The 24,663-nt window shown below is 39.1% G+C and overlaps 1 protein-coding gene across 1 annotated transcript in view; it reads right to left on the bottom strand.

Moving 5' to 3' along the window:
• The window catches only part of PCDH9 (protocadherin 9), a 708,293-nt gene that overhangs the window by 227,666 nt on the left and 455,964 nt on the right, over positions 1-24,663 (bottom strand). The window contains exon 2 of the mRNA XM_086611729.1: positions 15,574-15,775. Coding sequence (XP_086467855.1) covers positions 15,574-15,775 — 202 coding nt within the window. The remainder of the gene's footprint in view (positions 1-15,573; positions 15,776-24,663) is intronic.

The following is a 24,663-nucleotide window of genomic DNA, read 5'->3' as shown; positions in this document are numbered from 1 at the left end:
TGGCACAATTGCCTCACATTATTCCTTTCTTTTCTCATGAAAAGAAATACCTAAACTCTGAAGCTATCATCCAAACAACTAATTCACTGTGGTGTGGATGATTATTTTTGAGTCATTTGATTCCTCTTCTGAATGATCCAAGGAATCTGCAGTTAAATCAGCTGAAAAAAGGCAGCAGCGCAGGGAAATTTTTGATTACACTTTTAATTTTCAAGCTAACCTACAAATGACTTTAAAATTGCTGGTAACACTACAGTACTACTAACCACCTACACATTTTTATTGAAAGACTGTAGCTACAATTCATTAGTTAATGACTACGCTGCGCTTGCCAGATCACATTCACACTCACAACTAGTAAGTGGCTGGGTTTCAAGGGCCTTCCAATAACACTACCAATTAAAACCAGCCTCTTTTGTTACATTTTTGCAGAACAAATACACTTTAAAAAAAAAAAAAAAAACAAAAAGAAAATCCCAAAACCCAAATTGTATTGGCCTCTCTACTGAAAGTAAAATCTATTTTGTATGCCTTTGCTGTGTTACCGTATGTCTTTGGCAATATTGAAATATATGCTGGCATATTTTAACTACATTTTAAATCACAACAACTTATGTGTGTTGACTAATAAATTGCTTTCCTTTAAAATCCCTTAAAATCAGTAGTTGACCACTGCTCTTTAACAGAAAAAGATTTTTTTAATATTCGGTAAAAGCTAAACATCAAACCTGGTCACACTGTAATGTCCATCATGCATATATTTTACATAAGCAAAAAATGAAGGACATGTAAAGTGATAAACATGCACACCAGGATTTTTTTTGATTAAAGAATATGCAATGATTATAAAGTTGAGAAGCTTTTCATTTTTTTCCCAGTTATTTTAGATGGATGAATCATTTATAACTGATGCTTTTATTTAATATAATAGTACATCTTCAATAGCTATCTCTATGACATTTTTCCATAAATGCAGCCATGCAACAAAATACTTCAATACTGTTCAGTAAGAATAAAGTAAAAGAAAGAAGTTATTCAATCTTTCTCAATGAACTTAAACACTTTCTTTAGATCTCGAAGACAACACAGATCTCATCTAGAAGAATAATTGGCCATATCACCAAGAAAGTAAAAAAAATCCTTCTGCTAAATGGTAGGCGCATGGAATTTAATTTAAATTTTACCCTGAAAATGACATTTTTGTGGGGTTTTCAGGGTGAAGAGCTTTAAAAATGCCATAAATATACTGGGAGTGTTTAAACATGCAGTATTTGGACAATAGTTCAGTAATGTAAATTTCTTTAAAATTATTTCTGAGATGGCCCATGAGGAAAGAAATATGTATTCCTAAAGACCATGTCTACGTTAACTTTCAGGAGTCTACTTCTGACACGAATCTCCTAGTCATCTTCACTTGACACACTTGGGTTTGTGTTGTGAAGCCCTTTTGGAGCACAAGGATGGGATTCCTTTTGGACAAAAGGAAACAAATTATTCCCCGGTTAACTAATGGACATTCAGTCCACGGGATCACACAAGTACGGAGTAAACATCACAGAAGTGTACACAGTAAACGTTGTGGCCTTAGCACCAGCTGCTTCGCACTCACACCTGTTCCTACTGTGCTGTATATTACTTGCTAATGTAGCTATAACCACACTGATTAAGGTATAAAAATAATATGCAAGAATATTTTTTTCTACTTTCTCCCAAAGATGACCAGATGTTACTAAACAAAGAATTTTTTTTTTTTTTTAATTCTGTGTTAATGTAGCATGGGTTTTATAGTGAAAATCTGTTTGCTAAAACTGCAAGATTTTCTAAACTTCCTGAAAAGTTAAAGTATTATTTATGTATTTATTTATCTAGTTAATTGATTGCAGATGGTAAAAAACAAGATTTCATGATTTGGTAAATATTTTGTACATAGTTCCCTTTCTTTGACAAAGGTAAACACGTCCTAAATTTGGTTGCTTATGATGTTACCACGTCTGGATGACCCGTCTCCAGAAGACATGCCTTCACCTTGACACCAAGGAATAAACAAATGTCACATGCTGTGCACTGTGAACACAGCAAGCATTCTATTATTTTCTTCTCTTTATTTATCTTCTTTTAGTATGCATTTACCTTGATCAGTATGAACTGAGATAAAGCGTTAGAGTAAAAAAAGATTCAACTGTTATTCCTATTTCTAGAAGGTTTACTTTTATGTTTTAGATTCTAAATATTATTCCTTATTTGTTTTCAGCCTACTTAATTCATCTTTCCTTCTCCTCCTCCTCCTCTTGTTTAAGACAAACAGATCAAGTTTATGCATAGAAACATAATGCATTCCTTGGGAAGGCAAATATTTGAAAGAAAAGAGAATATTCATTACCTATGTAACAAATAACTTTCAGATCTTATTTAGCAAACCTCCCTTCATATGCACGGATTTTTCCTTAGTTTTACAACAAAGAAGCAAACACAAAATCTAAGAAAAACGAAAAGACAAAACCATAAAATAAACACAAAAAAGAAAATTAACACCTAGTCTCTGTACAAGACTGGATCAAATCTGAAGACACTCATATATAAGGGAATTTCTTAAGATGTCACACTTTTTCTACCAAAGGGCTAGATTTCCTTCTTGGAAACCAAAAGCTTACCAAGATATTTGTTTTAAGCGAGGAACTCAGTATCCTGTGACTGGATTCCACGAATGTCTCATACAGACATTTTAAAGAGATGGTCAAAATGCAAAATCTTCACTTTGAGACATGTTATTTTTCAAAACGACATGAAAGTCATACTACTCACCAGACAATATTTAGTGGTTGTTTGGAGGAAGCAAAACTGGTTAGAGAATGAGAACATTATGAGAAATCTTTCTTTAGAACTGTGCTTTAAAAGACAGGATGGTTTAACTTCAGTTATACCAAAAAAAGAGGAAGAGGAAGATACAAAAATTGGTATTTGTATTCAATTAGTACTGTAAAAATAGGAGAGGAAATTAAAAATTGCCCTTTTCCTTTGAAGAATGTTGTGTGCAGGTAGGTAAGAAAGACTGTTAAATCTCCCAGAAGATAAAAGTATTCCCTTAGCAACAACAACAGTTGGGATTCATCTCACACAAAAGCCTGGATTTGTTGGAATCAACGAAATTTGGGTGTTTAAGCTTCCCCTATACACAATGGCAATCCAGTCAACATAGCCAGAAAACCGTGCCTTTCACATTAGACACACACGTTTGGTAACTGAATGGGTCTCTAGACTCAATTATGCAAGAGCTAGGATACCTCAGGATATTTCAAGTCGAACCAGATGCCTGTGTATAACACATGGTTTGAGCCCTACACATCTACATTCTGGCGCTAAATTCCATCCCAAATATCTCTATGCACGTTTGGTGTTTGAGCTCCTATTACACTCAATAGAAATATGGTAAATGGACTCTAGAGTGAAATTTAGCCAACCTGTTTCAGGTATCTGCTTTAAGAGTAAATGAAAGCTCTAGTGCTCAACAAATCAAAAAAGGAGCTTAGACATTTAGTATAAAATTTTAGATCTCTATGTGCAAGCACCCATATATCCATGGAGCTGATTTCCATCATTACTGTCTGGAACTAACACATGTACCTCTTGGCTACTTAACACAGGCTTCATTCATAATCTGTGGTGCAGTATAGGCACTTTACTATGAAATTTACTTGACAAATTTCAGATATCAACTTTAGGAGCTAAAGTGCTTTTCATATATAGCTTCTTCCACTGCCCACACAAAGTACAGGGCTAGACAGACCGTCAGTCTTATTCCTTTGTTATGTTCTTATGAAGCCTACCATGCTCTGTATCATGCTATGTAAAGAGTGTTTAGGCAACCTACTGTAGATATGGAGTCTCAATATAGATGCCTTATAGTTGCTGGTGGTGCAATTTGAGGTATCTTTTCATTACCCTGTCTGGTTTCCCATAGAAAATATCTCCTGTGGCATATATGTTGGATGTGGTTGTGTTGCATACCCTATGGCATCATAAATGGCACTACATTGTCATGTTTAGGGAACTGGATTAGAAATTGGTAGCTTGGATTATACATATTTATAATTATTGTCAATTCTATACTGTGTATAGTACTACACAAGATATCCTACCATAAATTTACAAGTTTATAATTTATTTACCTTAGAGAATACAGATTTTTCTTTCCTTTCTTTCGCAACTCTATTGCACAGTCTATACAAGACAAATTTATTTCATTCATAGGATTGCAAACTCACAGAACGGTTGAGGTTAGAAGGGACCTCTGGAGATTGTTTAGTCCAATCTCCCTGCTCAAATCAGGGTCAACTAGAGACACGTCCAGTTCAATGTTCAAAATGTACAAGCATGAGGGCTCCACAATCTCTCTGGGAAACCTGTTGCAGAGTTCTATCATCATAACAGTAAGAAAGTGTGGGTTTTTTTTTCCTTATGTATTTCTGTTTGTTCCCATTGCCCCATCTTTCATTTGCTATACCACTGAGAAGAGTCTGTCTCTCTCTCTAATTTTTCCTGCCACCCCATCAGGTATTTGCACACATTAATAAGATTCTCTCTAAGCCTTCTCTTCTCCAAGATGAACAGTCCCAGCTCCTTCAGCACCTCCTCATATGACAGGGGCTCTAATACCTTAATCACCTTTGTGGCCCTTTGCTGGACTCACTCAATATTTCCATTTCCGTTCTGTATTGGGGAGCTCAGCACTGAACTCGACACTTCAAATGGGTATCACCAGTGCTAAGCAGAGGGGAAGGATCTTCACCATCAACCTGCTGGCAACACTCTTCCTAATGCAGTCCAGGGGGTGGTTCTCTTTTCTTCAATGGTGCATTTCTGGCTCATGGACAATTTGTTGTCCACCGCACTCCCCAGTTCTTTTACTGCACAGCTGTTTTCTAGCTGGTCAGGCCCAAGTCTATGCTTTTGCAACGGTATTATTCTTTCTGCATGGAGTTATTCCTCTCACTGAAGCCATCAACACTTCTAATTCCACTTACAATTTGTAACCACTTGAATGCTGAAATTAACAATTCCATGCTAAACTTGACACCTTTATTCTCAGAACTATAATCTTTCTTTTAAACAAGTATTTGCCATTGTGAATAGGAATTGCACCGCTAAGACTCTATTAGAAACAGTATGTGAAACATCTGAAAATGAATCTTAGTATCAATATAACAGTCATAGCTGACAATAATAACTTCCAAAAAATTTCAGAAAAAGCAACCTCAAAAAATCTCAAACAAATATTGCTGCCATAATCACACTATCACACTTTTAAAAGGTGCATTGTCTTGAATATGGTTATTTGATAGAGCACCTAGAATGCTAATAAAGCCCTTCTAATATAATTAACCACGATTAAAGACATATGTATTCAGTTGTGCCTTTTACTTCCCATGGAAAGTCTGTACAGACTAGAAAAATCTGTTGCTTTTCTACTGATAAAAAGTACTATTAAATAGCATGCTTATGCAGCTTGGAAAAGTATCCACTCTGGTCAAAACAATGAATGATAAAGAGAGAAACTGATTCTTAAAAAGTCTGAGTTTTAGAAAAGCTATGTTTTATTTTTCTTAATAATAAGAATATTTAACTCGAAGCTGTTGACTATGTCACTTATCTGTAAGAGTGTTAGAAAGGATTGAATGATTCACTGTTCTTTTGTGTTCTCGCCAGATAAAGGATGAATATTCAAAAAAAGAAAAAAAAAGTTCAAGAACAAAATATTGTAACATTCAAAATGCTTCAAAGAAGTAACAAATTTCTTACAGATTCAAGATGACTTGAGCCTCATGCTTAAACGATGGACACTGAACATCCAGTTTATCAAATAAAAGGTGAAAAGTTGATTCAGTTGAAGTCAGTATGCATTGGAATACTGTTTCTTCTGCCACTGAAGACCCTTAAATTAAGAAATCATTCTGAAACATATGGTGTAGATACAAGCAGAAGATAAACATTTTTTAAAAAGTTATTGGCTAAGATTTCTGACATGTATTACGCAGGAGGCTGCACTGATGAAAACCGTCCCTTGGGCCTCATATACCTGTATACTTGTGGAAGTCAAAGACTTTCCGTTGACAAAGGGTCTACAGTCTCACAGGTAAGAGCTAGATATTGAAGATAAATGCTTTCAGACTGGAATATAGTATCTACTTTAACACTCTGGTGGGTTAACCTTAGGTGGCTGCCAGATGCCCACCAAGCTGCTCTGCTTTTCCCCCTCCTCAGCAAGACAGGGGAATAACATAAAAAGCTTATGGGTTGAGATTTGCACAGGATGTTCACTCACCAGTAACCAGCACTGGCACTGACTCAACTTGGGGAAGACTAATTTAATTTATTGCCAATTAAAAATAGAGTAGGATTGTGAGAAACAAAAAAAAAATCAAAACTAAAATCAACTTCTCTCTACCTCTTCCTTCTCCCAGGATGAACTTCACTCCAACATTCCCTACTCTTATGCCTCCTCCTCTCCTCACCTCTCTGCTGAGCTGCACAGATGGATGGGGAATAGGAGTTGTATGCAGTTGATAACACTCTGTCTCTGCTGCTCCCTGCTCACCACAATGTTCCCCTGCTCCAACATAAAGTCCCTTCTAAGGGATACAGCCCTTCTCAAACTGCTCTAGCATGGGTCCTTTCCACAGGATACAGTCGTTTAGGAACGGACAGCTCCAACATGGATCCCCCACAGGTTGCAGCTCCTGCCAGAAAACCTACTCCTGCATGGGCTCCTCTCCATGGGCCAAAGTTCCTTCCAGGAGCCTGCTCCTGCATGGGCTATTGATGGGATGCAGACTTGTGCTGGGTTTATGTGATGGGGTTTTGGTAGCAGGGCAGCGGCTGCAGAGATGGCCTCTGTAACTTCCCAAACTCCAAAACCAGTCGGAGCGGTCTCTGGACAGGTCGGACCCCCAATCCCTCTCAGGCTGGGGCTGAGCCACTCAGCACCTCTGTGAATGCCTTATTTAAGACAGGGACAAAGGAGGCCAAACAGGGCTCGGACCCACAGTGAAGAGAGGAGGGATGCGGGGGCTGCCCCCCCTCCCCCCTTCTGGGCAGGGGCTGTCCATGTTGGGCCGGTGCCACCGGCTGGAGACGGCCATGGCGGTGCCGCTGGGAGAGCTCGGAAGCACCCCATGCCAGGGTACCACTGGGCCGAGTTTGTCCTGCTAGGACTGCCAAGGTTCATCGGGCTGGTTGGGCCAGTGAGGCTGCAGCGGGGAGAGGACTGAGAGCTGAGAGAAATGGCCACACAGACACCAGGTCAGAGAAGATGGAGCGGGAGGTGTGCCAGAGCGGGGATTCCCCCGCAGCCCATGGTGAGACAGCAAGCATCGTCCCTGCAGCCCGTGGAGATTAATGGTGGGGCACAGACCCACCCACAGCCCGTGGAGAAGCCCACACTGGAGCAGAGATGCCTGAGCCTGAAGAAGGTCATAGAGAATGGTCTCCGTTTGCTACTGGAGACTGGTGATGAAGTAGAGATGCTTCTGAAGTCCATGGAAAACTCCACGCCGGAGTGAGTGGCAGCTCCCTAAGAAGCTGTGACTTTGTGGAAAAAGCCCATGCTGGAGCAATCTGATAGGTAAGGAGGCCGCACCTGGAATATTGTGTCCAGTTTTGGGCCCCTCGCTTTAAGAGAGATATTGAGCTCCTGGAGTGAGTCCAAAGAAGGGCGACTAAACTGGTCAAGGGGCTGGAAAATAAAACATGAGGAGCGGCTGAGGGAGTTGGGGCTGTTTAGCCTGGAGAAGAGGAGGCTGAGGGGAGACCTGATTACAGACTACAAATACTTGAGAAAAGATGGTGGGCAGGTGGGGGAAGGGCTCTTTACATTAGTGTTGGGTGATAGAACAAGAGGAAATGGGTATAAGCTTAGTCAGGGGAGATTCAGGTTGGATGTTAGGAAGTATTTCTTCTCTGAAAGGGTTGTCAGCCACTGGAATAGGCTGCCCAGGGAGCTGGTTGAGTCCCCATCCCTGGATGTGTTTAAGAATAGGGTGGATGATCTACTTAGCGATATGGTTTAATGGGGACTAGGGACGGTTGGACTTGATGATCTCTAAGGTCTTTTCCAACCTAGAAATCTATGAATCTATGAATCTATGAATCTATGATTGCATCTTGCTGGAAGGAGAAGTCTGTGGACTGTTCCGTGAAGAGGGGATCCATTGGAGCAGGGAAAAGAGTGTGAGGAGTCCTCATCCTTTAAAAAGGAGTGGCAGAAACAACATGTGATGAACTGACCTGCAGCCCCCCATTCCCCGTCCCCTTGCGCCATTGGGGAGGAGGTAGAGCCAGGAAGAAAGAAGGGTGGGGAAAAGTGTTGTTTTTAAGATCCGGCTTTGTTTCTTGTTATCCTCTCAAGTAACTGTTAATGAATTGAATTGATTTGTCCCCAAGCCAAGTCTGTTTTGCCCGGGGCCATGGTCGGTGGGTGATCCCTCCCTGTTCTCACTCATCTTGAGCCTATGCCTTTTGTTACATTTTTCTCCTCTCCACTGCACTGAGCAGGAGGAGTGAGTGAGCCACTGCGTGCTAGCTTGGCTTCCAGTTGGGCTAAACCATGACAAGTCACCTTCAGAGCATATCCACCTGTTGCAGTGTGGGGTCCTCCATGGGCTGCAGAGGACACTATGGTCTTCTTCACAGGCTGCAGGGCAATCTCTGCTTCAGTGCCTGGAGCACCTCCTCCTCCCTCCTTCTTCACTGACCTTGGTGTCTGCAGGCTTGTTTGTCTCACATTTTTCTTACTCCTCTCTCCCAGCTGTCGCGTAGATTTGGGCAGCAGTGGGTCTGTTTTGGAATCAGTGGGAACTTGCTATTTCAAACACAGGGGCAGCCGCTGGTCTCTTCTCACAAAAGCCACTTCTGCAGCCACCCCCCTGCCCCTCTCACCCTTTGCCATATAAACCTAATACAAACACCAAGAGAAATAAATCACTGAACTATTTTAAAATACAGGCTTGATTTAAGAAATCTTGAGTGAAAGTCTACGCACCGTGCTATGACAGAGATTTGACTAGATAATGATAATGCTTTAAAACGGAAAAAATCTGTGAATCTCTGCAGTAGATTTGGGCTTACTGTGATAAGAAGAAAAGCCTTGCGAGAAAATAACTCTTACTGATAGGATAAAATAACTCTTAGCAATTCCTTAAATCAGTCTTTTGTTTTAGCCTGCACTACTGGCTAAGGCATCTGTGGTTTTAAATTGTGATAGGTATCAGCAGCGATGGCAGTCACAGGCACCGGCTTTCACCTAATGTGCAATCTTCCCCTTCTTTTAATCCTCTAGCCCTTCTAAATTTTTCTTACAAGTCTGAATAGTCCCCATGCCCAATCGAGCCTTTTCAGCTCGCTGCTGAGGACCTGCAATTTCTCCTCTTGGATGGCAGCAGCAGCTAGAAGACTCAGACACATTAGGTATTCATCTCAGAGAAGTAACAGGACAAGTTCCCCTCTCACTGCCCATTCAATGGCTATGCGATCCTGATTTACACTCCAATTAGCTTTGGTGTATGGAGGAAAAGAGAGTAGAACAGGAACAGATGCAGCACAGTGGCTTTTCTAAACCAAGACAATTTTAAAACCCTCACTATAATGAGGCAGCAAAGAGATGTAAATAGATAGCAATACCTCTTATGCCTCTCAGATTTTATTTATCTTTTTAAAGGAATAAGTGCATGGGCTAAGATTGAATTCAGACTTCAGACTATTTTATAGCTCTTCAGTAGGCTAATTCACCAACTTGACTCCAGTTTTTCTTTCTCCTTCTTGCCTGTAGCTAAATGTGACAGTGTTAGATTCTGTGTGAGGTATGAACTTGTGTTTAATGAAATGGAGGAAATGACTCAAAGGCAAATGTTCCTATTTGAGTTCACACAGAGTCTCATATTACAAAAACACAACAATAACTGTGGACAGTGATTTATCTAGAGCTAAGCATTAACGGAGTAACATTTCTTCCTGCACCTTAGGAAGTTCGGCTATGGACTCCAATATCGCCAAGTATGACAAGAATGTTTTAAGGCAGCAAAATGAAAGGCAGGATTAAGCAGAGGGTATGCCCGCGAGGTTAAACCATCATCACCCACTGGGTGTAATGATAGTGACACTGTAAAACCAAAGCTCTTTGCATGAAAGGCTTAGCTTCTCCACATGGGACCCTATCATATGACCAAGTGTAATACAAGACAGTCTTGCCATTACTCTGAACTTTAATCATAATTAAACCACTGCCACAGAGATATTCCTACTTATTATTGGAATTGTAGTATAATTTAATACCCCTGACATCACTTGACAAAACCACCATAGTATTAGGTTTATTAAAATGTGGGAACTCAGGTATTTATCGGCCCCATTTATCCATACAATTTTTAATGTACTGGAAATAAAAAAGCTATCCACAAACAGTATTATTCGCAGATAACATTATAACATTGCTTCCAAGAATATGAAACTGCTTTGTAATTAATAACTTAGAACATAATAGAATATTCTACTTAATTTGAAGGTCATCCTTTTTACTTAGTAAAAAGTAAAATAAAAAAAGTAAAAAAAGTAAAAAAAGGTCATCCTTTTACTTAGCAAAAAGGATGAACTTCAAACTATTTTTGTTACAATTTTTCCTACAGCTCTCTCTTTTTATAAAGATATTACTTTGTGTTATGTAACATATATTGATACCACTTATTAATGAGGTGTAGAAATTAGGCAAGCATTTACTTAGCTTCATAAACATATATCAGAAGACATAAATATTACATTTCTGTCTGGTTTTAAACTATCGGAATCATTGCATAGATTCATCCACAGTGTATAGTAGGCTTTCTCCCCAGAGCAGTTATAACACTCCGCTAAATATATGCTATTCCTCTTTATCTCTTTGAAGAAAAATGAATCACATCCACAGCTTGCAGCTATCAAAACGTGATTTATCAAGCATTTTCATGAAAGTGCATTTTTCCCTTTCTTTACACTAGGAGGCACATTTTTCCTTCATACAGTTCTATCGCACAGCTATGCCACATGAAACCCTTAGATATATTAACATTTCCAATCTAAATTTAAGTCCCTGACAATCTTCACTAAAGAAGAATTCTTCACTAATAAGGTTGTGAGGGTTTTTTAGCCAATAAAAAACACACTTCCAGTAGTGAAAAATAACATTCTGCCCCTGACTGCTGGCAAACAAAAACATAGTTTTCTTTTGACTGATTACTGGAGAAATAATTCATATTAAAATACACCAGACAACTGTACACTTTCAATATAACTGATGATAAAGATGTTTATGTTGAAAGTGCACTTCCTGATACACACATTAAAAATCATTAAAAAGCAGAATTTTTGATAATAACATAGACTATAAAGTCATACCAGTAAATGTAATTTTACAATGATTTTTTTTTAGATCCTAAAGAAACTTTATGTTTTCTAAATTCTTATCTGATATACTAAAAGGTAAAGAACTTTAATCAGCTGATCGATCTTTGGAATATCTTCCTTTAGTTTTTATAGGAATTGTAATATATACACCCTTCAAATGCAAAAGATAGTGTTCATTTGCAGAACATACGTTAGTTTCCAAGAAACTATAGAATCTCCTTTTTGGCATGTGCTTTGTTTTGTTTTGTTGAATGTTTTTATAGATTCTCAACACTATAGTATTTACAATCTTTCTGTTTGTTTTTTTTTTTATCATCATGGTGACAAGCCATGTAGCCAGGTTATATCAAGGTTTCTCTTGGCCCATGCTTCTGGCAAAGTTATGGTCAGCAAGGCAAGGCTAAGACTGTTAATCATAGCATTTAAATGCAATAAAATGTTGTAACACACACAAGACTTGCCTTACAAATCAATATTGTATGCAAAATTAAATCACCATAAGCATGACTCTTGAATAATGAGATTTCCTGTAGTAAATTTAAATTACTTGTTGTTATTATTATTTAATAATGCATAACAAAACCACAGTGCTGGTGTCATTCTGTAGCATTATCTTGTCTTCAAACATGCTGAATTGTTGCTCACTGATGGAAGAATTCTTACGAAGTATATCAGGGTGCAAATGAGACAAAGGTGAAATATAAGGAAGTTGCAACTAAAAAGTTTAAAGTCATAGTCCTCTGACAATCAATTATCTGATAAATTAACAATGGTGAAATGGAAAAGATATCTTAGTGCACTGAATGAAACCCTCAGGCATTAAAAATAAGAAAGACTCTATACATAGAAGGTAAGTTTGAGTGATGCAAGCCAAACTTGGACTACACACATGACTATGAAAGTTCTTAAATTTTTATTTTTCACTTCATCTTTTTTTCTTGTTGCCGTTTCTTCATAACCACAGTGACAGTGTGTGGCTAACAATGCTAGTGTTTGGCATCTCTCTTCATTCCAGAGTCCCTCAGTGAGAGAGATTGCTGTTTTGAGATTAGCTAGATGAATGTACTCTCACTGTGTATGTTTCTTTCATTAAATCATATAATTGTAGCTCTTGTGTCTCTGTAGAAGCTAATGATTGCAAAAAAATATGACAATAAGGTTTCTCGTACCTTTGTGTAATAAGTTATCAAGACTTTGAGCTCATTTTTTTTCCATGTTTCAGGTTTTGAAGACCTGGGCCTTGGTCACTGTTCAAATATAATTAAAATAGCAACATACTAATATTGAGAAACAATGGCTGCATTTTTATTCACAAAACTTTACAATGTACAACAATATACCACACAATTCACTGAGCATTAGAGCCATTAACCAAAATTGCTCTCACCATGAGGTAAGGACTTTAGTATCAAGATTAATATCAAGTCCCATGAGCTGAAGCAAACCTGTACTTAAAATGAACCTTCATAAAAATACAGTGAGACAAATCTGTATTTTTTGTGCAAGTTTTATTCTTGGAGATCATTAGAAAATATTCCCATAAGCACTTCTCTTTCTCTTCAATTGAAGCATTTAAAATAAAAATAAAATATTGTTCTGCAACATTTATCATCCAAGACTGGCAGCAGTACATGTACGTGGTATTACTACTAGTCTCCACTAAGACTTTTTCTTTACTTTATAACTGTACCTTTTACCTCAGCATGCCCCAAGTATTTTCATAAACAGCGATCCCTTAAATAGGCACTGAAATGAAACTACCTCTAATGTTAAATACAACCACTCAAAATTTCACTGCAATAGAACTAGAAATTCAACTCAGAATTCTGAGTCAAAGAATACAATGTTGAAACGATACTACATCACTTATTTTAACCACGAACATATATAAACACCCACAAAGTAATTTTGTCCAATCACCAGACAGCGTTTTTCTCTTCTGGAAATTGCCACAGGACCTTCAATAACCATAAACTGCTTTAAACTCCATTTCACGTCTCATCCAAAAACTTGTGCCTCCAGTAGCAAAATGACTTTTGACACAACGCCTAGGCAATGACTTGATACCGAATAAGATACAGAAGTCAAATCCACCTAATGGGCAGCATCACTCCCTTCCTGCCTTGAGTTTTTCTAGGATGATTTCTGTCACAGTAACGACCATATCATTCCCTTCCTAGTTTGTGAGATCTGATGAGATGTGAAATGCACAATTTCAATGTCTGTCCTAATTTAGTCTGATAAAAGCTGAAAAACCTATACTTCAATACTTCACTAATCATCAGTACAACTTGATGATTAGATTTTCATAAATTTGCCATGAGTTTAGCATCCCCAAGGCTAAACCAGGTGTAACCACAGACATATTAAAACTTTTCAAATAACTTTTAAGAACATTTATTCACTTTGACTAATCTTATATTAGTCTCTGTATTAGAGATGAATAGATCATCATGATTAATGTACTACGTTTGCACAATGTGCTTGACACAAAATTGCTAAAAAAACATTTTTAATTACTTGGTATAAACTTTATTAAGCACATTTTTCCAAACTCCTGAAGGATTTTTATGTCACATTTTGAAGAGATGTGCAATTCAGTCAGTGAAGCCAATGTGACAGTGCCAACACGCAATGCTGCCTTAAAACTCCTCTCTGATCTCGTTAAATCTTTCACACGTCTCATACGTGGTTAGAGAATTAACAGGATAATTCCACTTAAGCTCCTCGCTCGTTTAAGCGGACATACATTCTTGCTCCAGAGTCAATCCATTCACAGTTGCTATTCTTTTAAAGTTCTTTGTATTTTGACAGATTTAGGGTTTAAGGTCATAGTTCCAGCAACATTTACATTATGATAAAGAAAAGAGAATACAGGTGTCACATCAAGGGAAAAAAAAAAAAAAAAAGGAAAGGAAAAGGAGAAAGGGGAAAAGGGAAACCAGAACACAACTCTTGAGACAGTAAGCATTTCAAATTGTTTCTTTGTAGAGTCTCAACCAAGACACCCCCTCTGTCCTCCCATAAAAAGTATGAGAAGAATTTTTCTAAGGACAATATTCCACAGTTCGCATTCTCATCTACCATTATTTAAAAGTCATCATTCAGATCCAGCTCTGCCCAAAATGAGAACACGGACCTTAATATTGTGCATCCGATCCCAGGGCCACCTTCTCTCCTGGTTTGTATGAGCCTAGTGACAATATAATCATCTACACAAAAGGGAAAAATGCCAGAGGGAGAAACTAATTCTTATTTCTATACTCCTGGGATGCAAGAGAACTCAAGTTCAATTACCTTCCAAGAGCACAGATAAGATTTTTAACCTTTGTCTCCACATTCCAGAAAGAAAACAAGAGGCTTTAGGGCAGTGTTACTGCCCCTCCCAGTTTTCAGTATGTCCCAAGTCTCCACATTTTAATTCCAAAATACGAGTCACAATATTGGTTAAGATTTAACTTCATTTTTTAGCACTGACTGTCACTAACACTGCAATAATGTAAATCTATAATAGGGAAAGAAAGAAGAAAGAAATTCCCAAATCAGACATATTCCCAAATGCACATACTTAATATTTGTCTAAAAATGCATATCCAACAGTTGCAAAACGCAGATCGTGCCATTCCAGCCTAACAAAGAAACCCTGTTGTTCTGTTAGAAGGAGGAATTGTAGGTTTGGTTGTTATAGAAATTCGGATTCTTTAAATTTCTCAGTGCTTCATTGATTTACTCTTTTCTAGGTTAGTCTAATAGACAGTGCAACCTCCTTATCTTTGTTCTTTAAATGTGTATTTAGAATGACTTTCCTAAAACGAAGTCCAATGCTAACTAGCAACAGCTCTGCAAACATCGAGAAAAGCTTGCTACCTTGTAGGACCTCCTTCTTCCCAGCTGTTCTCAATTGCTGTGCAATTTGTCTGGAGCTGTTTTTTCTCACTGGATATATTTTTGTTTCTTCAGTCAAATTACAGGGGGCACTTCAGGCAAACCACATTATTTCCCACCAAGCGTTAGGAGCTATCACGATCCAGTATTCATGCACATGCTTACAAACGTATCTACCATCACAGAGCTCAAAGGGATGAAAAACAAAGTAATGGAGTTGCCAAAGCAACTCAGATAGGCAGAGCGCCGATGGTGACTCACCCGAGTTGGGGTCGGAGTTGCCATCAGCTTCAGTCCTCTTGTCCGGTGAAGCCTGGTCGTAGAATTCGTCCTGCGGCTGAACCAGAGGGAGAGGGTGTGAGATCAGGGTTCCACCACCCACCGGCTCGTGGTCTCCCAGACCACTGTCACTGCAGCTTTCCTGGGAGCCATCAGGGAGGTGAAAAGTAACACGGCGCTGGGACTACAAAGAAGAGCACAGGACAGGCTGATTAGTGCTCTTCTTTTCTGTTCTCCTGACTCTTTTTTTTTTTTTTTTTTCAACTTTTGACATACAAATAGATTCCTGGCAATGCTTATGAGGCAATTCTTATTATCGTGTTTGCTTGTCATGTTTTGTTTTTGTTTGTTTGTTTGTTTTTTCTTTTTACTTGCTTTTAAAGCAACCCAGGAAAGATGGAAAGCGGGAGAGCTAAATTTCAAAGGTCTGCACATGCTCAACTGTGAAGTAAGCTTCCCATAAGAAAGAGAACAGTAGACAGGTATATTTCTCATAATTTTAAAAGCATGATCTATAAAAACTCTCTCTGAGAAGCAGAAACCATTGCAAACTATGTTATGAAAAGCAAATGACTTAAGTATATATTTCTGAGGTTAAAACCTGTATTATAACTGTTCATACTGGAAAAAAAGAAGTCCATTAAGTTAAACAAGCCAGTAAAAATGTTCACCATCTTCCAGGAATAGAAGGATATATAAATACATAACTATAAGGATATTTAACTGATACCAATTATCTAACTGATATGAATATTTAGGATTGATAATACATCTGTGAAATCACAGTGGTCAGCAAAGAATCAAAGAATGCAATGACAGAATAAGCAATTATCACTCTGGTAAGAGAAATAAAAATAAATAGCACATACTTTGTTCAAAACAACACAGTGAAAAAAAGTCAGAATCACAGATATTCCAGAACTTCTTAAAAAAAAAACAACTTACAGTCATCTCAAAAGAAAAAAAAAATAAAAACCTGCAGTGTACACTTGGTTTAGTTAACCATTATTGATTTTGAACCTCTCTCATCTGGAGAAAAAAACGACTTTGTGAATTGTGGCCACAGAATGATACAGTGATTACCCACGGGCTCCAGAGCCGATAGTACTACTGCAAATTGTTTAGCAACCACGACTGTGGGATTCATGAAAGGAATATTACGGGTCTTCATGCATCAAAATACTGCATCTTTCAAGCATCAGAAACAACGACTTCAAGAGCATCTCAAGAGAGTGGTTAAACTAAGTTAAAGCACATCTTCCCATAAAAATAATTTTCAGCAGCAGGGAACCTGAGTGATCTGGTTAGCTTGATTGGTTTAGAATAAAGAAGAGATTCACACAGTTTGCCTTAAGCTTAAAAACTGTTTAGTTTAGTGGTTGCTTTCTTATTATTAGCCATCTGGAAGTTATGGGTTTTATCTAAGCTAATAATTCAAGGTTTCTACAGAGTCAGTGGAGAAAGGAACATCAGGAAGATACTACAACAGGTATCTTCCAGTAGTTACTAATTTTTAAGTAGCTAAAATCAGGTGTCCTGTGTCCATCTCAAATCCAAGTAAGTTTTCCTGAAGTTAATGGGACAAACATCAGGCCTTGACTCTTCCTTTTTTGCCTTGACTCTCTTTTGTTCACTCTTTTTTTTTTAATAATGAGGAAAACCTCAAGTTAATAGTACTAACCGTATGTTTGCTTATTAAAAACTATTTGTTAATGGTAATTGCTACCATTTTACATGATGATCAATGCCCTTTACCAGGTTTCTTTTCATTCGTCTCCCTTGGGTGGACATAGATAGTTGATTAAGTCAATTTTGGATTACTGTGTAATTCAGTATAGAAATAAATGTAATAGTATTTGCTCTTGGCTGTGATTTTATAATTAGCATTTTGCTTTTAAGTTTCTTTTCTAGCTTTAGGATTAGAATCTAGCTGTAGAAAAACCAGATAGATCCTCTGAGTCATTGAGTTGTATTCATTTACAGCAATAGAGGACCTAACTCTATATACTATCGCTAATAAAGTTTTACCTCACACTTTGTTATTTTTTCTTACAACCTTTTCATTCTGGAAAATTCTGAATTTTTTTTAATCGCTAGCAGCCTCTTTCTCCTTCAATATGAACAAAATAGAAATATAGCTAACTACACAGCTTAAAATCTTCTCTTCCTGCATTTATTTCCAGTAACCGAAATTTAGAGATCTGTTGTTCCAAAGTAAGAATTTCTGTCACTAGTAAAATCAGTAAGAGGCACAGGAAAAGGAGATTTTTTTAATCTAAATGACTCTATGAAAAAATACGAATGACTGAGAAAACAAATCTTAAAAGGGAGATTAAAATATCTATTTAAGATTCTGCAAAATAATTCAACCTCTGTAATTAATTAACCACTCAAATAAACAGAAAAATACATAATCACAAGAAAGTCTAGTTTCATGAGTTATGTAGTAAAAATACTGATCTTGGGTAACAGAAGCTCCTCATACTAGTCAAAATCTGCTCTGACTCTGTACTGACGGGCGACCAGTCAGCCAGTAAAATGGCACAGGCCTAACACTAATACTGGCAACTTCTTAGCTGATAGTGCTAAAAATTTTTAAATCCATACTTTAAACAATAAGAAAAAAATATGTCAGCTTGGCTTTCTGAGCCTCTCATCACTGAGGACCCCACAAATCATAAAGGATTATAAAAAAAACCTAAAGGTCATATAAACAGTGATCCAGTTCCAGAGATGATGAAGAGACAGCATGCAGTCCATCAAGAAACTTTAGACTAAGCTGTGCCATCAAAACAATGAGTGGAAAAAGCCTTCTACAAAGAGACTGAAAGCAAATGCTTAAGCTTAGGGCATATCATATTAATTGCAAGAGAAGACTGTCACTCAACCTACTGGGAGCTTATCAGGGTGTTAAGTGATGTGGTATGTGGCCACCATCTCCAGCTGCCTGGTGTAGGACCCTCCTGCCCAGCTGCTGGAGCCCAGCTCGGGGACTGGGGTGTCTGCCCAGGCTGAGGGATGCATCTGCCACTTTCCTCTTTGCACTAGGAAAACTGCTGCAGTACTGACACTGAGCATGTATCCCAGACACACGGACACACAGACAGAGGACACTGACACAGCCACAGCTGTGGCTACACGGACAGCCGCAGACAAGGCGCTGCCTCCAGCAGCACCCACGTTCAGGACTCACAGCAGACACAGACGGCCACGTCCCCTCCTCCCCTTGGGTGGCAGAGGCAGGAGGTCACTGGTGCAGCACATACACCACACTCCAGGCTCACAGGCACACGCACGTTCATGGGTACCCCGAGCACCGGCACAGCGCCTCTACCTGCCCAGCACCCCTGCCCAGATCCCGGCCCCCCTTACCCGCCCCACGGGTCCCCGACTTGCCAGCTGGCCCAGCTGGGTGCTCGCTGCACACACGCAGCACTTCACACTTGTCCTACGGGCAAGTCGTGAGTCCCCTCCAACACCCGCACGGACACTTCACCCACCTGATACCCCTGCCCGGACCTGGGGCCTTCTACTTGTTGGCTGGTCCAGCTTGGAGCTTGCCAGAGAATCCACACTCACATCTCATGCACACTCGGTTTGGGGAAGTGTGCTGGGTTTATGTGAAAGGATTTTGGTAGCAGGAAAGGGGATTCACACCCTGTAACTTCCTGAGCTCCAAAACCAGTCAGCTTGGTCTCTGGCCGGGTCGGACCACCACCCCCCTCCGCATCCTCCTCAGGCCCTCAGGCCAGGGTCGAGACAATCGGCACCTCTGCCAATGCCCTATTTAAGTCAGGGACAAAGGAGATTAAAAGGTGATTTCGGGCCTGCAGTGAGGAGAGGGGGATGTGGAGGCTGCACCCCCCCTACCCCGTTCCGGGCGGGGGCTGCCCGCACCGGGCCGGCGCCACCGGCTGGAGATGGCCGTGACTACGCTGCTGGGAGAGTTCGGAAGCACCTCATGCTGGGGTGCCGCTGGGCCGAGTGTGTCCGGAGAGGGTTGAGATCTGGGAAAGACAGACACACTGACACCGGGTCAGTACAGATGGAGCAGGAGGAGCTGTGCCGGAGCACGGATTGCCCTCAGCCCATGGTGAGACGGCAGCGGCCCCTCTGCAGCCATGAGAGACTCGGTGGGGCAGAGACCCACCCACAGCCCGTGGAGAAGCCCACGCTGGAGCAGAGATGCTGAGCCTGAGGGAGATCATGGAGAATGGGACTCACAATGAAGTAGAGACAGATCAAAGTCCATGGAATGACCCATGCCAGAGCGGGTGGCAGCTCCCTAAGAATCCATGACTGTGGTAAAAGCCTGCGCTGGAGCAATCCCATAGGTAAGGATTGCATCCTGCGGGTAGGACTCACGCCGGAAAAGTCTGTGGACTGTCCCATGAGGAGGGGATCCACTGGAGCGGTGGAAAAGATTGTGAGTTCTCATCTTCTAAGAAAGGAGCGGCAGAAACAATGTGTGACCTGCAGCCCCCATTCCCCGTCCCCCTGAGCCACTGGGGAGGAGGTAGAGCCGGGAAGAAAGGAACGGCAGGGGGAAGGTGTTGTTTTTAAGATCCGACTTTGTTTCTTGTTACCCTCTCAAGTAACTGGTAACAAATTAAATTGATGTGTCCCCAATCCGAGTCTGTTTTGCCTGGGGCCATGGTCGGTGGGTGATCCCTCCCTGTTCTTGTCTCACCCTCAGGCCTTTTGTTACATTTTTCTCCTCTCCACCCCACTGAGGGCAGGAGCGAGCGAGCGGCTGAGCGGTGGCTGAGCTGCCGCTGGGATAAACCCTGACAGTACGGACGCTCGCCCCCAACAACTGGCACCGGGCGTACAGGCCAGTGAACCACCATCCCGATCCAGCCACCGGCTCTGAGCATCTCACTCATACTTTGAATTTCTTCTTTCTACAATGGTATCAGAGACTCTTCTTTCAGAAGAAAATCCTACAACATGCTGAGACTACGTTTGTATTTATTTACTCCCTTGTGCAACCCAATACGGCTTTGACTTCTTTTTACCTAAAGACAGAATCAAGTTATTCTGAGTAATGAGGTTTCTAGTTGGTACAACACTGGCACTAATGATAACAAGTAATTACAATTTTAATTATGCTACAACATATGCAGGATTATATACAGCATGAGGTAGGGTTATGGTTCAGGTCCACAACACTTGGCCAAAATTCAAATCTAAAATCTGTGACATATTCAATCATAAACCGTCATGGGGCAGGGAGGAAATATTGGTTTTCTTCAGGTCCTGAAAAACCTTCAGTCTTTATTTTTAATCAGGAAACAGCCCATCATTGTTAAATGAAACACAAAACTGAAAGGAAAATTCAGTCGAAACAGTAAGATTTTAACTGGTGTCAAAGTAATTTCAATATATAATTCTGAGCAATTTGACTTGATAGGTTTTTGAATCTGGGCTGAGTTTAAAAATCAGGAAAACAATTGGTATCAGCTACATGGAATCATTCTTCTTTTAATCACCTATTGCAGCAGATTCTATAAAGCTCATCCAGGTGAAGTATGACTTTACACCCAGAAGAGATACAGAGAATAATTAATTCTGTATCTTAGATGGAGATAAAAGATAGCAGTCTCTGGTGCTGATAAAAGGACAGTTCAAGTATAATAGGAACATACTTTTTTTTTCATTTCCAGACCAGGTTGTCAGCCAGTCAATACTTTTTTTAAGCATAGCAACAACCAAAATTATATCAAATCAACCACATATGAAACTGGTCTAGATGCTTCTTTCCTGCTACAATCAAACCAAATACATACCTAGCACTTTCTGACAATTGTGATTTGTGAAGTTACTTGACATAATTAATAGCTGTGGTACTCGAAAATGCCAACAAAAATATCAACAAGATTTCTTGGGTGGAGGGGAGGTATGGATGTTAGAGGGTGTTGATATTCCTAATTTTATTTATCAAGCACAGTAAAGTAGAACCTGTGCTTGACATGGCATGTTACATTTTTCTTCATTACGATATTTTACCTGGAGATACTGAAAACATTTTAAAAATATATCCTAGCTGTATAAAATGTATTCTGATACCAGAATTTGTAATTTCATTCCATAAAAATCTATTGCTTCGGAAAGTGGCGTAGAGCATTAAAGATGCAATCCTGAAGTCCTTACTTAAGCAAAAGAATTGGTAGGAATTGTACCTCAGCATGGATTTCTACAAAAGTTGGGCCAATACCAGTGAGTTTTGGGCACTGCTTGTGAGACTTAAGCTTTTTGCTGTTGCCTTATTTTCCTGGAAATCCTCACACACAGGCAGAAAATGGGCTGTAAATAGTGTAAGTTATTTTGTTGACCTGGGTACTGAAAGTCTGAAGTAGGGGAAAGATGATGCCACGTGATATCGAGTGTCTGAAATCTCCTATGGCAGATGAGTTACGAGCTGTACTGGAAATAGAACTTTAATGTAGGAAATATAAACACTAGTTTTCAAAACTCTTCAGTGCTTTCCATTGTATACTGGCTTCTAAAATGAATTTTACCTCCAATTATGTGCTTGAATCAAATAGCTAGTTACAGAAACCAGCATTAAGAGGAGCTTTTGCATGTCGAGATTGTTTTATTCTGAAAACCAGACTTTCAAGCTTTGTACAACTATTGTATTGTTTTTGCTAATCAGGGATCCAAGGAATAATTATACTATTGTTCCATTGCTGAATGTCTCACAGGGATGGATTTGGCTACAGATCCTATCCATTGTTATAAAACAAGCTATAATTAAAAAAACATTTCTACACGGGGTTGTTGCAAATAGAACCGGCTGAATTTTAAGCAACCCAGCTGGCTTCTGAGTTTACAAATCAGGTACTTAAAACAAAATGGCCTCTTCTCCCCTCAGTGTAGTTGGAAGGTAAGAGTCTTGATTTCTGTCCTTGATTTTCCAGACAGGCAGAACTCACCAAAACATCCAATTCACAGCAATTAAGCTTTACAGAATGGGAATATCAGAATATATACTCAAGCATGACACACCTTCAATTGTCTGAGATCTTCTATTTCAAATGTGGAGATTTTTCATCAGTAAAAATTCTTTTCCTTTCTGAACTATTTCCTCTGTGGAACATGTCCGTTTGATAGTTTGTTCCTCTCCGGATCAAAACCAAAACTCCTGGTTCATGTTCTAAAACATGGATATATATTTTTTTTTTATGAGATCAAGCCTGTAAATAGAAGTAGTCAAGTCACAAAAACCAGACTAATAACAATGTCAGAGGGGAAGAGAAAAGATGTGCTGGGCACCACCAAGCTTTAAAATATAGTTTTAACTAACTATAGTTTAAATTCTTGCTTTCTTGTAAGACAAACCACATTTTTCTCTTAAATTCCTACACTGGAAGCACAAACAGTGCACCTTTTAATGCAGCAAGAGTGTGATCTGTGATAAGGAGATTCTTTTTGAATTAAAATACAACTGGAAACTTACACAAAAAATATGTATATATTTGCTCCACGGAAAGAATTGGCAAGGTCTTTGAATTAACATGTGGTTTCTGTATTAGTTTGTTTTATAAATAAAAAACAATTTGTCACACATTTTTTTCAGTTCCGACTGACTTAATGAAAGCCTTCTAAAATTTACAATCTACCTTCTCCTTTCCAAATTGGAAAGATGAATGAAAATACACTTCTAGACTGTGACCTTGTTTGAAATTGTGTAGTGGTAGTGTTTCTTGCAGGAAGGCCACAAAGCGCCTCAAAGAGGGCTTCGTATAATTCAGCTCGGTGATCACCTACACCCACCTTCTTCCTTCATGTTTCACTCAGGCTTACAAAAGAATATAAATCTGAGATAAAATCATTCTGTTTTCTTAGTAAAAGCCACCCTTGCTTCTCCCAGATCATCTCGGCTCAACTCCGTGTTACGTATAAATTGTGAAGTAGGTCCCTGCAATTTGCTAAGAGAAATAGGGTTGGTTTGTTGTTTTGGGTTTTTTTTTCCTGGCTATATCTAAGCTAAACTCGCTCGTACAGTCCCTATGGCTGTCCTTATTCAAGAATCCTGCTCGCATCACCGGATAGCCCATTCTCCATGCCCATCTTGATATCTTACCCACGCAACCAAGACAATGGAGATAGATCAGGTTTCAATCAATCTCTCAGGCTAAACTAAGAATGAAAAAAAAGTAAAAGCAATTCATACTGCATCTTCATGCTATGTGTTCATACTACGCTACCCATATAGACAGCTGGAGTGGTTAGGTATTTACGTGTTTTTCCCCTCAAAGGTAACAATGTTGGTATTGATTTCAGAATGTAAATTGTTGTTACACCAGATAGTCATTTGATTTCTTCTGCTCAATTTCACAGCACTAAAATTCCATAGAAATCAGTAAATTGCACTGCAATATATTAAAAGGAAGCATAAATATAATTGCCTATTATATCCCTCTGCTACTTGAGCTGCAGAGAACTGGCCTTTTCTTCTGGGTGAAAAATATTATCAATTACAGCCTGGAGGAGGAAGTGGCTGCCTGATGGTCCCAAGTATATTTAAACGTGGGGAACAAACAGCCTCTGCTTGAAAGTTGTTTTAGTTTTGCAGAGACAGCAAATGCAGAAAGACTTGCAGTCAAATCCTATGGTTTCAGTCATCTTTTGAAGTAATAAAACTTTCTTCCTTCATTTATGCAGCGATGTTCCTTCATTTTGTTTCAAGAAATTATTGTCTTTGTGCCATGAATTCTTCCTGGGGTTTGCTGGAATTTTTTATTCATTTATTTTATTAATTGGACACTCTAAAGACTGACAAACCTTTAACTAAAGACACTAAACACAGGAATATCATATATTTTATTTTAAGTTTTGCCTTCCTAATATCCACTCATAAGGCAAATAATCCTTTTCCTAATAAGCATTGTTATCTATCTGTGATCACCTTGACTGTAAGTTAAATTTGACCTAACAGGAAAGCTGAGTGTTACAATTTAATCTCGTCTAAATCAGAGTATTACCTTGTTCAACTTGGGAATCTGGTGAAATACTAATAAATATTCAAGACTTTAAGTCTTAGTCTCCGTCCTCTTGAATTAATTG

Source organism: Tauraco erythrolophus, chromosome 1 (genome assembly GCF_009769465.1).
Source record: "Tauraco erythrolophus isolate bTauEry1 chromosome 1, bTauEry1.pri, whole genome shotgun sequence".
Taxonomy (NCBI): domain Eukaryota; kingdom Metazoa; phylum Chordata; class Aves; order Musophagiformes; family Musophagidae; genus Tauraco; species Tauraco erythrolophus.
Note: the sequence above shows the minus strand (reverse complement) of the source record. Positions and strands in the feature narration are given on the sequence as shown.